General features: G+C 47.0%; 1 protein-coding gene across 4 annotated transcripts in view; it reads left to right on the plus strand.

Annotated features, from left to right (window-relative positions):
* LOC125626861 (beta-1,4-N-acetyl-galactosaminyltransferase 2 (SID blood group)) overlaps window positions 1-11785 on the plus strand; it is a 55631-nt gene extending 43846 nt beyond the window's left edge. For all 4 annotated transcript variants that reach the window (XM_048830379.2, XM_048830380.2, XM_075123580.1 and 1 more), the window contains 4 exons: window positions 309-496; window positions 2319-2459; window positions 4014-4233; window positions 9117-11785. In XM_048830379.2, coding sequence (XP_048686336.2) covers window positions 309-496; window positions 2319-2459; window positions 4014-4233; window positions 9117-9328 — 761 coding nt within the window. In that variant the 3' untranslated portion in view covers window positions 9329-11785. The remainder of the gene's footprint in view (window positions 1-308; window positions 497-2318; window positions 2460-4013; window positions 4234-9116) is intronic.
* The last annotated feature ends 2951 nt before the right edge of the window (window positions 11786-14736 follow it).

The raw sequence follows: 14736 nt of genomic DNA on the forward strand, positions 1-14736 counted from the left end.
TCACAAACACTAGCTAATCCGTGGGATGCCCCACGTCCCTACCTCCATTTTGCAGATAGGGCAACTTAGGGACAAAGAGGATGACTTGTTCAGAGTCTAGCGGTTGCTGGCCTAGCTCTGTTGCTCTTCCCCATGGTCTGTGGCAGTCTGTGCTAGGAAGAGAACCCAGCTGTTGTGTTCTAGTTCGCTCTACTAACCACATGCCCACCTTCCTCCTGCAGGTAAGATCTGTCAGGAATGGTGAGTAAAAGCAAAGAACTGCAGTAAAATGTTACCAGCCTTTGTCACTTCCCTGTTTACAATTACAGATAGGAAGATCAGCTCCCTGGTGACTATCACAACAAAGACTTTCTTGCGCTATCACGAACTTCGACTCCTCATCAAGAGCATCCGACAGTACTACCCTGACATAAAAATCATTGTCGCCGATGACAGCAAAGTCCCAGAGAAGATCATCGATGAGAACGTTGAGCATTACATCATGCCTTTTGGAAAGGTCTGTCACTTGCACAGGACTGGCCATGTAGACAGGTCTCAGGCAAGGCCCTCCATCCTTCTGTGAGACACGGGCTTGCTCATTGGTGAGAGGCCACATCCTAAATAACACACCTTATTGGATGGGATTTTTCAAAAGCTCCTAAGTGATTTAGGGGCCCGTATGTGCTACCATAATCCAAACGCTAATAAAAGATGATATTTTCAAGAGTGCCCACGTGTTTTAGGAACATGAATCCCATTGACTTACATTAGGATTTGTGCTCCTAAAACGCTTGGGCACTGTTGAAAATACCATCTCTTTTATTAGCATTTGGATTATGGTAGTACATACAGCCCCCAGCTGAGACCAGGGCCCTGTTGTGCTGGGAGCTCTACGAACACATAGTAAGAGACAGTCCGTGCCCCAAATAGAGCTCACAGTCTAAGTAGATGAGCCAGACAAAAGGTGGGAGGGGAAATGGAAGCACAGAGAAGGGAAGGTGACCCAGCAGACCCAGGAATAGAACCCATGTTTCCTGAGGACCACTCTCAGCCCCGTGCCCCATCCACTGGACCACACATTCTTCTAAGGACTCTTAAGACTTATGTACCCAGTTCCACCTGCCCAAAGAAATGAAGTGGAATGGCTCAGAGGATTGTTTGTGTTGTATAGAATCTTTCACCTGTAGGCCACCAGTTCAAATTTATATCCAGTTATTGTTCCATGACCTCGCGCCAAGGCTGCTTAGCTAGGATAGCTGGGACAGAGGGGACTGAATTCTCCATGTCAGTCTATGGGCTTTACCACTGGTACCACAGCAATTTAACTTAAGCTACCGTAGTGGTATATGAGATGAGTTAGTGGTCTAAATCCAGTTCCTAGTGGTTTACCAACCTATTAATCTTCATGGACTTAGTCAACACGTTGTTGACTATACAGAATTTTTGGCCTCATTTTGAGCATTCACTGACATAAATGGGAATGGTGGGTGTCCAGCACATTTTGTGAATGGAGCATCTTGTTGTGTAACTATTCAAGCTTTGTAAAAATAGTTACACTGGCTCACTGGCCTGTAATGCTCTACAAAAGATCAAAGATGAATGTTTAAGGTTTCTGTCTGTTCTCAGTAGCCCCATTGGCTGGCAGCATGGGACAAGGCATGCCTCCATGTTGCTCAAAAGTGATTTCCTTGGTGCTCATTAATGAGTTTCAGAGGCAGTCCCACCCAGTCCTTGGCCAGCAGTGGGCTTGCTGTGACCTGGGGATAGGAGGAGGAGAGACAATGAGGGAACCTTGGGGCTCCATAAGGAATGTGAAGAGCCCTAGGAATTATACAAATAGAGAGAGGTTATAGGATGGTGACTGAAGTCTCCTGTAGAAAAATCACCTGATCTACTGAATTAAAATCCTACAATTGTAAAAATGTAGGGTTGGAAGGGACCTCAAGAGGTCATCTAGTCCACCCCAGGCACTGAGGCGATATCAAATGTACCTAGACCATGCCTTCCAGGGGGTTGTCTACGCTGTTCTTAAAGATGGGGATTCCACAACCTCCTTAGGTAAATACTTCCAGTGCTTAACTATCCTTATATACTGGTTTCTCTATCACATGGGCAAGTGATTGTCTTACTATAAGGTCACTCCTTGTTGCAAAGGTGTTCTATTTCATTCTCATTCAGTGGTTCAGATGACCCTCCTTTTCAGAATAGTTTCTGGATAAAAAGGGTTTGCACAAAGCTAAGCAGCTTTGTGTGTGTGTGTATTTGCATATATATAATTTTTCTTCTTATAAAGCTGTTCTGACCCTACCCTTCTGTGTCTTGGGGATTCTGTTTACCAGGGTTGGTTTGCCGGAAGGAATCTTGCAATATCTCAGGTCACAACCAAGTACTATCTCTGGGTTGACGATGACTTCTTATTCACCGAAAACACCAAAATTGAGAAACTATTGGACGTGCTGGAGAGAACAAACTTAGATATGGTAAGAAATGCAAATAAATTGTACCCTTGGAAAATGTTCCGGGCTTTTTGAAAGTGCTCAAGTGTCACAATGGGTGCTGAGCCTTTGAAAATCTGGCCATTAGTCAGGAGGGAAAAGGAATGTTGCTTCCCCTGCAGACCTGTCTTAGTCTTCTGCTCATCAGATTATGCCATAAATCTTTATTATTGTGTTAAAATACGATTCAAGGTAAGGGTGGGAAACTTGCTTTCAAATGATGGGGAAAATCTTGTATGGATTTTTAGATTGACTGTGACCACACCAGAGGTTAATGCTATCTGGCAAAATGTTCTTTGAGGGTGGTGTGTGTTTCTCATCTATGTTACTTGGCTTTCGTCATGCATCAGATCGGTTTCATGTTCTCAGAAATGTGCCCATCTTAAATTGGTGCATTACCATTTGACCCTGGATATTTACTACTTAGTTCTGGGTATCTGTCTCCTTTCTGTGTTTTGGTTCAATACAACCTCACAGCAGGCAGAAAAGTGAACAGATAGGGCACAGTATTGGCAAACAATAAGCCTGATGCAACTGGTTCCCGATCACTTTAGTTTACTGCTTCTGCAAGGGGATTCTTGGTTTTGTTCAAACACTAGATGTCTTCTTCTTGAAAAGTGACATCAGTTTTTGCCAAGAGCAGGACTCTCCTTGGCCAATTTTGGAAAAACAGCTCCAATCTGGATCACAATCTTCCCTCACCACCCATTCACCTTGGATCGTAACTCCAGAAAGAATACTTACCCTAGGTCAGTAAGAACATTTTGAAGCCAGTTGGAGCTGTTTTTGATCCCATTAAGTATTTTCTTGATTCAGAGGGTTTTTTTAGAGTTACTGGGAAATATTTCCACACCTTGGGCTGTGACAGCTGACCTGAGAGAGTGGATGGTTCTGAGGATTTATGGAACAGATGGCCTATAACTTCTGGTGATGATGTTTTCAAATCCAACCCAAATCCTGAGTGAAGGGTAACAAGTTTCCGATGAGAGCTGTTTGGTGCCCCCTGTGAAATGAGTAGATCTCAGTGCAGTTTTGGCTGCTTATTAGATTGGCTGTGTTGTCAGTAGGGCCAATGAAAGAATGTACCGTGGAGACGTAATTCCATAGTATGTCTCTAGGTTAGGTGGGAGGAAGGATTGTCCTGCTTCTGCATATGCCGTGTCTGATCTTGGCCCAGAACTTTGGTCTCTCTAGTGATCCCAATCCAGCAGCTTTCACCAGCACCTACACTACACGAGTGGAAACAACACTCCAGTTTCTGAGCTGATAAACACAGACAGTGGTATGAGGAACAAGAAGAATGTGATGTCGTAGGGAATGAGCTCCAAGCAGCAGCTCACAGGAACCTAGAAGCTATTGTAAACTGGGGCTTGTTCATGTTGAGATTCCCACTGTGCAGAACAGTAACAATGTTCAGGGGGTTGGGCCAGTCAATGGAAGGGCTTCTGTTGATATCAGCGGATGTTAGCCCAGGCTTTGAGTCTGCCAGGAGATGAAAAGCGATAACTGAAAAACGTGGGTGATGGTCTTGCTCTCCAGGTTGGAGGCAGCGTGAATGGGAACACCTACAGTTTTCAGCTGCTCTATGATCAGGGTGACGACAGCGGCTGTCTGCATTTGAGATACGGCTCCTTCCACAAGTTGGAAGGGTTCCCCAACTGCGTGGTCACCAGTGGTGTGGTCAACTTCTTCCTGGCCCATACAGACAAAAGCAGACACGTCGGCTATGACCCTCTTCTGCAAAGAGTAGCTCACTCAGGTAAGCCACACGCTCTCTTTCTCCGAGTGCAGGCAAGCAAGCTCTGGGCAGGGCTGCCGACGGGGGGACAAAGGGTCAATTGCCCAGGGGCCCAGGAGATTAGAGCCCACGCCCCACACCCAAACTCCCTCCCATAGCCTGCACCCCGCACCCAAACCCCAGCCTGGTGAAAGTGAGTGAGCATGGTGGAGAGCGAGCGACAGAGGGAGGGGGGATGGAGAAGGGGCAGGGCAGGGGCGTGGCCTCAGGGAAGGGGCAGGGGCTGGGCAAGGGTCTTTGGGGTTGCGCAATTGGACAGTTGGCAACTCCACCGGCGGGCATGTGGAAGCCCTGGCCATGCCAAGAGAGCGCGCCCAGCAGCGCAGTCAGCAGCTCACTGGGTACCAGCCAGCACAGGCGCAGCACCGCCCAAATGTCAGGCGGACCACGTCCACGCTGGCGTGGCTTGTGCGTTTGTGGGGGCCCACTGACTGTTCTGCCCTGGGGCCCGGCATTGCTGTCGGCAGGCCTGGCTCTCGGTGTCTGCCGCTTGTGGCTTGCCCCACAGAAGCTTTCTCTCACGCTATCATGTTTGTCTTTTTCCTTCCTTTGTTTCAGTCTTGGGGCTTCCAGCTCTCTGCTTTCACTAATGCTGCTGAGGGGCCTCTCCCAGGGTTAGAACATGGACTAGGACGCCTGGGTTCTATTCCCAGCTCTCTGGTAGGCTCTGTGGGGGTATCCTCACTGTGGCTGGAAGGTATCATTCCTAGCTCGGGTAGACGTACCTGGGGTAGCTCTGACCAAGCTAGCACTCCTGTAACTTGGGCTGGCCTCCCGACTCCATACCTAGGATCTCCAACAGATTGTACTTGGGCGGCTGGCCTTGGCCACGCTGTTTTCAGTGTGTGAGCTTGATCGGCGCTACTGTGTGTGAATCTCCCTGAGCAGGGAATTGCACCTCCCAGCTGCAGTGTAGAGGGCAAGTCCCATCCTGTCTCTGAGTCTTGGGAGCGGAGGGGCTTCTATGAAACAGAAGTGATAATGTTTAACTTTTGTAAAGAGCTTTTAGATCTCCTGACCTAAAATCCCACCTCTGGTTGGGTTAGATGCCCAACTCCCTTAAATTCCTTTGAAAATCCTACCCTAAAGTGTTTCAGCAAGTTAGATTAGACCTTGGGCTACCTGTAACCACGAATCCACGGAGAGTTCTGCTCTCTGCTTAATGCTCTGCAAAGACATGATTCGATTTTAATTATGAAGAATGTAGAAAGCCCTGTGTTTAGGGATTAAAGTGCATCTGCATGGTAGGTAGGGCCCAGAAGGTTAGCTCAGGCAAAGGAGAAGGAAACGAAAAGGAGGTGAGAAGATAAAGCCAGGGCAGGCCTATGTAGAGGCTTTTGGATGAAGTCAAGGAGTTTGAATGGGACACAGAAAGAGCTGCAGTGCAAGGAGAGGGGTCAGAGGAATGGGAGAAGAAGATGGATTTGGAGGTTACACTTTGGGTAGACTAGAGGGATGGCAAGGTGGCAGTCAGGTTGGCCAAACAGAGAGAGATTGCAATAGGCCCATCTGTTTTGGGGGCCAAGTCTCGTTTGCTTTGTGCTTTAGTGCTTTATATCTGTGCATGGTCTAAAAACTGAACAGATGCCACTTCTGACAAGATTTTTCCAGAGAAAACTAAGCAGTTTTGGTTTGGCTTGAATTTTTTTTTCATGGGATAGTTGTCTAAATGTTTTTTCCTGCTGTAGAAGAAGTGGGGAGAGAGGCGGGAAATCCCCCCACCCCCCAAAATTTTTCATCTCTACTTTATCTCAACCCAGAAAATTTCCAACAATAACAAAACCTGACTTTAAAAAACCTGATACATTAAAAGAAATGCATCATTCAAAGTCACTTTTTGTTAAAGCTTTTCAGATGAAAAGGTTTCATAAAATTTAAGGCTAGAATGGAGTACCCCATAAACTATTCTGACCTCCTGTATATCACAGGTCACCAACACCACCTGCACAGTAAGCCAAATCAGAATTTGACCAAGTATTACAGCCCTCAAGAGACTAACTAACCTGTTGTGTCACAGGCGGAGAACAGGAGGGGCTGAGGAGCACTAATGTCCCAGGCTCCTGCAGGGTGGGGAATTAAGTGACAGATCCCAAATGATCCTAGCAGGTTTCTACTTTTTCTAGTGTGTTTTAAAAAACTCCCACCAGACTTGTGCATGGGTACAAATGACTTCTCACTGTGCAAGGCTATAGGGCAGTTGGTCTCATTTCTGAAAAAAACAAAGCCCTCAGATTATTTTGGGGTTGGAGAAAATCATTTCTCCAGATTTCAGAGTAACAGCCGAGTTAGTCTGTATTCGCAAAAAGAAAAGGAGTCCTTGTGGCACCTTAGAGACTAACCAATTTATTTGAGCATGAGCTTTCATGAGCTACAGCTCACTTCATCGGATGCATACCGTGGAAACTGCAGCAGACTTTATATACACACAGAGAATATGAAACAATACCTCCTCCCACCCCACTGTCCTGCTGGTAATAGCTTATCTAAAGTGATCATCAAGTTGGGCCATTTCCAGCACAAATCCAGGTTTTCTCACCCTCCACCCCCCCACACAAATTCACTCTCCTGCTGGTGCTAGCCCATCCAAAGTGACAACTCTTTACATAATCAAGTCGGGCTATTTCCAGGCCTGTCTGTCTGGCTGTGGGGTGGAGTGAACCCCTTCCTCTGTCCTTTCTTCCTTAACTGGACCCAGCAGACTTAATTTCATCTGCCTCAAAGCCCATCCCCTAGGTAGTCCCCTTAAAGGGCCAGGTCTCCTTAGGACACCCTGTTTCACAGCTGAACTAAATGGATGTTTGAAATAAAGCATTAGCAGCTGCTCTTGATTTTTCTTAAAACATTTAATCATTAAACTTAAAATAGGCTAAATGATGTTTAATAACCCATGTTTTTAACAATGAACATTGTGTAATGCATGATTGTATGTGTGTTACTATAGTGTGCCAACAAAGACTGGAGACCCATTGTTCTAGGTACTGTATAAGTATGTAGTAAGAGAAATCCCTGCTTTGAAGAACTTGCAGTCTAAACTAGATGAGAGGCAGAAGGGGAGCTGGAAGGCCAGAGAGGTGAAGTAAGTTGCCCACGGTCACCAAGCAGGTAAGCGGCAGAGCTAGGAACTGAAGCCAGGGGTAAAATCCTGGCTGCCTTGAAATCAAGAGGCATTTTGCCATTGAGTTCATTGGGGCCAGTATTTTACCTCAGGTCTCCTGACTCCCAGCTTGCTGCTCTGGCCACTAGAGTATCCCGACGCCTGCACTGTATGTAGACTCTGCTACATGGAATGCCAAGGAAGACTCTCCAGTGGGGTCCTGGCTTGACAGCATATAGAACAGCTGGCTGTGGTGTCTAGAGAAAATGCCTGTTTGTCAATTGCACCTATATATTTCTGAGTACTTTCCCTGGATGCAAGGTGCAGCAGCCACTTTATTCAGAGTTAAATGCAGAGAAGTGCTCTAGTTTTTTATTTAGACCAGGAAATGTATAAACAAATCCCTGCTGGTTCTGTTAGAAGGGTAGGGTAGACAACGCCTGCTACTTCTCTTTCAACCAACTAACCTTACTGAAAAGCAAATGGAAAAATGGTGGTTAGAAAACTAATATGGCTGCTGTAGTGTCCAGTCGAATCTGCAGGGGCAACTAGGCTTAGAGCTTGTGGTTTTGCATCTTTGCTTTAGGGTTTATGCGCTTGGGTGTATTAATTCACACTGACTTGTTGCACACGAATCTGTGCGTATTAGACAGTCTCCAGTAATTGCATATACACCGTAAGTGGTTTTCTGCTTCAGCATGGATCTGCACGTTTACACAACAGGGACGTCTTGTAGAGTAAGCGCACAACATTCCGTACAGGTATCTTAGGGTGCAGTGCTTTGCTTTGCTTCTGCGCTCTATGCATTGTGGGACTTTTCTTGCTGCACCTTGTGGGATGCTAGCTGGAAGTGAGTAGCATTATGGGATTTGCGGCAAACTCAACACTTCCCTGATTCGTCCCTGTAATGGGGTCTACAAACCCTACACTGAGCGTAGGCAGGACAGGGAGGGGAGCCTCTCCTGTCAGCAGGCAAGTGCCCAGCCACACACTCAGGCAACTGCCAGAGCTGCCAATCATGGAGGCAGGCAATCACAGCTGTGCCCAGTTGAGGAAACTAGGCCTACTATAAAGGAAGGAGAACAAAGGAGGAGGCAGAAAGGCCTGGGACAGGAGAGGGGCAGCTCCCCTGCTTCAGGCTGTCTCCCTGAGCACAGCTCAGAGACAGGCACGTGTCCGACTCAAAGAACCGCCCTGACCAGGGGCAAACTAAGGGGATCCTAGCGAGGGCAGCAGCGACCCTCCAAAGGACTGACCCTTCCCCACCACGCCATGATTCATGTCTTAGACTACTATGAAACGTTTGCAGTTAAAACGGGGAAACTCCACGCCAGCAGGGCTCAAAATAGCTGCGTCCAGGCATAGGTGGTGGTACAGGCTTCAGCCCTGGCTACCATCATGAGGACATACCCAGGGGGCAGCCTGGGTTGCTGCGTCTAACGCTGCTATTTCTAACTGTGCTAGACCAGGTCTGGCTTTCCATGCTGCTGTCCCACCTTGACTGCAGTGTAAACGTACCCACAGAGCTTTGACTCTGCTAGTCTCCACAAGTGACTGGACCTGGTTCTCTAGGGCAAGCCGTAGCAGCTTGGTTTTAGACCCAGAGGACCCGTGGTTCAATTCCTTTACATGGAGAAGTGATTCAGTCCTGAGTGGACCATACAGAGCCTTGTGAAATAATTTCACAGCCGTTCTTGGGGAAACGCAGGGTCGCTTAACTTCGCTTTTAAATATTTTTTCTCCTCCCCAGAATTTTTCATGGATGGACTGGGCATCTTGCTTGTCGGTTCCTGCAGCGATGTTTCTATCGGTCACCAAGAACATAATCCCGTATCTGATCCCAACCTGACTAAGGTAGAAGACCAATATAAACTGTTCCGGACCAACACCAAAGCACAGGTGCAATTTAAACTATCTTTGCACTACTTCAAAAACCGACTGAAATGCTACTCAACAGGATAACCCTTTTACCCTGCCGTGTGCAATTCCTACGGTAACCTCCCTGATGGCCACAGCAGGAGTACGCTTTGGGCTTCAGCCTAATTGCCTTATTTATGCCACACTGGATGCCTTCCTTTTGCACCTACCTTTCTATAAAAACTTTTTAATGGGCTGAATTTGGGATTCTGGAATCTCTTAGCCCAAACTTGAAATGGACAACGCAGTCGTGTGTGTTATCTGCACTCAGATCCTGCTCCAGGCCTTGCAATGGTGTTTTCTTCATTGCAAAGTTTCCCTGATCAAAGAGTGAGGCAGCTTGGCTAATAATGAGCCAGATTCATCATGGCCCTGCACTGTGTTCTTTCCAGCCAGTGCAGAGTGAAGCGGGGCAGGGCAGGGTAGAATTCCTACTGATTTGATCTGGTAGCACTCCACATCCTCCCTGCAATTGAATGGATTATCAGGGATGCACAGACTGTCTGACTTCCTTCTTGGAGGAGTAACTGGAATGAGTGTTCTCAAGTTGAGTGCCAGAAGCACAAATGACTTTCATGTATAGACTGAAGTGCTTGGTTTATCCTAAATGGAGTTAGTATGTTGCCTATGCAATATCTGTCGAACTTACTGTTACTCCTTACTTAAGGACCGGAGTGGGGATGTTGGAAATCTGGTTTAGTTAAGAAGCTTTCACTTAAGAGGAGGAAAATGCAAACTCTCCTAATTGTCCTGCCTGAATGCAGTCCACATTCATGTGATCTGAGTTCTTTTCATCTGCTAGCTCGTGGCCTATGTGAAATGGTGGAGTTCAGTTCCTAGCGGGCAGCTAACCACAGCATCAAAAACCCCCACCATTACCACAGTGGTGGGACCTGGGTACTAATCTGAGACAAGAAGTAAATGCCACAAGCAGACCATGCGTCATGGCCCCAGCACTAAATTAATACGGTTAGGGAGGAGTCCTGTACCTACTTGCTCCAGTTTTTAAACTTGAAGGGCTGCCACGGTCAGTCCCTCGGATTCACTTTATTACTGGAGCAACTCGACGCTCCAACCGAGATCACAGATTTAGGGCCTCATTTTGCTAGACTCTGTACATATGCATGGTGTGAGACCATCTCTGCCTATGGAGCTTACAATCTAGGTGGAGAAGACTGGGTGGGAGAAAGGCAGCGTTACTGCGGGAGAACTTCAATGACCATGAGTGTCTGTCTGAATTTTTGCCAACACTAATGTTCTTGGAAGGCAAAGTAACAGCAATGTTTTGAAAAGTGACTAATGACTTTGGGTGACCCAGTGAAGACTCCATTTCTAAAGGGCCTACTTTTTAGAGAGTGGGTGCTCAGCACTTTCTGAAAACAAGGCCTCTTGAAGATGCCTTCCACAGCAGGCCCTCAAACTCACTAGCCACTTCTCTCTTTGTACTGCAGTAGCACCTGGAAATCCCAGTCTGACTGGCCCTTTAGGGTGCTAGGTACTGCCTAGGAAAGTCTCTGCTAAGCTTTTGTTCTGAGAGTGTTTGCTCCCCAAACCTTATCATCTGAACCTCTGCATTACATAAATCCCTTCCTCATCTCTCATGTATCTCATGCGGGGGGACAAGGAAATTGCAGAGGTGCGGATAATAGAGAAGAGACCCCTGGCCAGGGCTCAGAGGAGGATGCAGCTGTGCTCCCAGCCGTGAGGGAGGCCACGTTGCTGCTGAATGGCTCTTGCCACAGTGCAGGGAGTAGAGAGAAAATAAACAATCAACCGAAGGGAGGAAAAATATCATTACAGTCAAGTACAACTTTTCGATGAATAGTCTGAAATTGCATTGGATCAGTGACTCGGGGGCCGGGGGAAAGCAGCACTTTTATTCAAACAAGTGTGTGGAACAATCAATCAGGTGGGCAAGCTATTCCTCATGTCCCCCAGTATCAAGCATGAGGGAGTACAGAACAACATGGCAGCTGACTGGGGATTTCAAAACCAGGATAACTGCAATATGCATTAGTTTTACCTCTCTATATGCACATCTGTGTATCGAACTGTCCTAAGCTTCAGACGATCATGTAAGAAGTCACTTTAGTCACACAATCCATTCCTGTTTGGTTGTTACTTTTATAATCCAGCCCTGATTGCTTTATCGTTAACCCACGCAGAGTACTGGTAAAAATGAATCATCCAGATTGCACACCACCTAAAAATACTTTAAAGGCATACCATCTGGGTGCCGCTAAAGCAATGTGGTCCGAATGGCAATTGAATGCCAGTCTATGCAAAAGTGACCAGTCATCACACGAACAAAGCGTCCGCTGAGACAGAGGAGCGGAGAGAAGTTGTACTGCTGACAGAAGTAAATATCAAAGTTAAAAAGAAAAAAATAGTAATGGAATATTGAGCATTTTAATAAAAATTAGTCACAACTGAACAATTTAGCACTGCTGAGGTTTGGAACTTTTACAACGAATGAACACATTAAAGTGAAAAGAAAGCCCATACATTCTATTTTTTTTTTTTAAAAACATTTTTTCTTTGGAAAAAGAGAGTAATTTTTTCCTCTACACTACCGCATGTGGAGTTGCCACTACCTATTTTATTCTATTGTCACTAAGAGGTAGATAAACAAAAATGAATTGGTTATATAAAGTCATGTCCCCTTGTTTGACATGCAGGAAGCTAACATACTCCATGGGCACGGGCTGTTTAAGGATAGCTGGGGGCTTCACAGAGGGGAGGAGTGGGATTAATCAGTGTGGAGTGAAACTGCAGATCTGTAGGTTTTGTAGTTCACTGGAACAGATCTGATTAAAGGGACGGTGTCAGATTTATTTATTTACTTATTTATTTATTTTTAAATTGGGGAGAAATTCATCTTTAAAGCCAGTGGAGTTTATCTTGGGATGAATTGGATGCATCGTTAAAAAGCATAATTTCCTTAACTCTTTTAACACACACTAAATAATTTTGTAAAGACCAGCTCTGCCCCAATTTATAGGCCATGCAGTTCTGTTAATTTCCCAGGATGTTAAAGCTAAAGCGATTTTAGCTAAGAATCTAATTTGTGTTCCATTAATGATTTCCTTTTTGCACTGTGGTCTGTTTGGCTGCTGTTTAGAATTAATTTAATTTTTCAGTTCCTTCCCAATCAGCACACTTGCTGCTGTTTTCAGGTGGGGAAATACAAATTTCCACAGGAATCTTTTAATTTAAAAAAGTATCCATGGAAACAGTTCTAGTTTGGCCAAATATTGCTTTTTGGGTCATAAAACCAACAGTGTGGGCCTGTTCACCTGACACCATCCCTTCAATCATTCACTGTTGAAGATCACCGCTCCTTTAACTGGTACACTGCACAGTTTACACCTTCCCCGCTGCCTTTGGGAATGGGGACACTCACCTCTGTGGTGAGAAGGTGACGGGGCTTTTTCTCCCCTCCCACAAGCCAGTTTCGAAAGCGGCCCAGCTTTGCCCACCGCCGCTCCTGCCATGTCACAAACAGACCCATGTCCGAGAGGTATTAACCTTGAACAAAAATTTAAAAAATTCTGTCATGTACAATAAAGCAGCAGGGTTCAAATGCATATTTAAATTAGGGATGGGCCGACTTTTAAAGGGTTCTGATTATCACCCTTCTGGCCGGATGTCTATCTGAACCTCAGGGGCCTGAATGGCACCACGGCTCGTATGTCCTACCCTCCCCAGGCCCTGGCTCCCTCAAACCTGCTGTATCGTTTTGACTCAGCAGGCTACTCCACCTTCTACTACCAGGTCTCTTCTAGGGAGTGGAGGAGTGGCACCTTCTGCCTCCTTCAGAGGAGAGCCTTACCCTTACCTCTGATGCAGCAGGAGCCAAAGGGTCAGCCGCTGGGTTTGTCTTAACCGCCACAGCACTGGATTTCAGAGGTTCTTGAGAGTGCCTGGGGGGGAAATCCCATGAGGTTGTCGGGATCTGATGTAAATTGACTGGTCTCTTTTATGTTTTACGGTGATGGGATAATCATCGCCCTCCAGAGAGGCTCCCACTGCACCAAAGCTGGCTTCTTAGTCAGACTCCTAGGAACAAGATGCCAGTAGTGGAAAATGAGGAGCCATCATCTGTGTGCCCGCTCTATCAGCAAGAAGATCCCACACTGACCAGCAGGGTAGTAAATTGCTCAACCACTCCTCCTCCCTCCAGGAAATCTACCGCTGCGGAGGATGGAGACCCTTCTCTGAGCTTTCAGGGAAGGTTCTCTTCTTCTTCGAATGCTGTCCCTGTCAGTGCTCCACTCCAGGTGACGGTGCATCCCGGTGCCGTTGATTGGAGATCTTCGGTAGCAGCGCCTGGTCGGGACGCACACACTTAGCTGCTGTCTCGTGTCGTCGTCAGGGACTGCCTGAGCGTGCGTGTCCCGAACCCCGCTCAGTTCCTTCTCAACCGTCCTCGGCTGAAGACGGGACTCAGGGCGGTGCTAACCTCTTCCTTGGTTACTGAAGGAAATAAGTAGAAAGAAATAGAAATAGTTAGACATATCCCAGTTATTTTCCTTCCCTTAGAATAGTTTGTTAGTTTCAAAAAGCAAAAACAAAAACCAAACCACAACTTTTTTCCTCACGTTTGTCTCCCGTTGAAACACCCTCCCCAGGCATTCCTAGTTCAATAATGCCAGGGTCCCCAGGATTTAAGAAATGTGACTCCTGCAAGGAGCCTATGCCGCGGTCTGATGGACACACGCTGCGTGAAGTGCCTCAGCAAGACACACGTCCCTGCCGTGTATTCATTGTACCAACCTGAAAACCAGGGCTCGTCGTAACAGGGACTTGTGGATAAAAATGCTCCTGATGGCGAACTCCCTACATTCGCCTATGGAGATGGGCAATAGTGAACCCTCTCCCTCATGCTCCCAGGCTAAGTCGGAACCGATCAGGAGCGTGGCTTCACCCTCTCAAGCGAAGAGGCAGGAAGCCCAAATGTCTCTGCACAGAGACTTTCAAAAGGATAAAGGGTATCCTGCAAGAACTTAACCCTCCGTGCTGACAGGGCCAAAAGCAGGTGCCTCCGACCACCCCAGCACCTCAGTCATGGCTCATGCGGAGCACAAAGGCAGGGATCCAACTTCCCGCAGTGGGAAGCTCTCCTCGGCACCGGTCCCCTCAGCACCAAAGACAGACCCAGTGCCGATAGCGAATTCTGCCCCGGTGCCGACAAGAACGTTGGCACCGAGCCTGCCTATCACTCCCACAGCAGGCACAGACCCACTGCAGGGCTCCTACAAACGGCCTGGGGCAGTCGTTAAAGTTAAACAAAAGTCGCTGCGGGCTGCCGCTCGCGCTCCGCAGCACTGCAGACCAGGGAGCAGCAACAATTTCGGCATCAGGATGATATCTCTGTGGCCCCCAAGCCCAACTCTCCGCTCCTCGACACGGAGCGATCACTGTTTGAACAACTGCTCTTGCCACCAGACCTG

Source organism: Caretta caretta, chromosome 27 (assembly GCF_965140235.1).
Source record: "Caretta caretta isolate rCarCar2 chromosome 27, rCarCar1.hap1, whole genome shotgun sequence".
Taxonomy (NCBI): Eukaryota; Metazoa; Chordata; order Testudines; family Cheloniidae; genus Caretta; species Caretta caretta.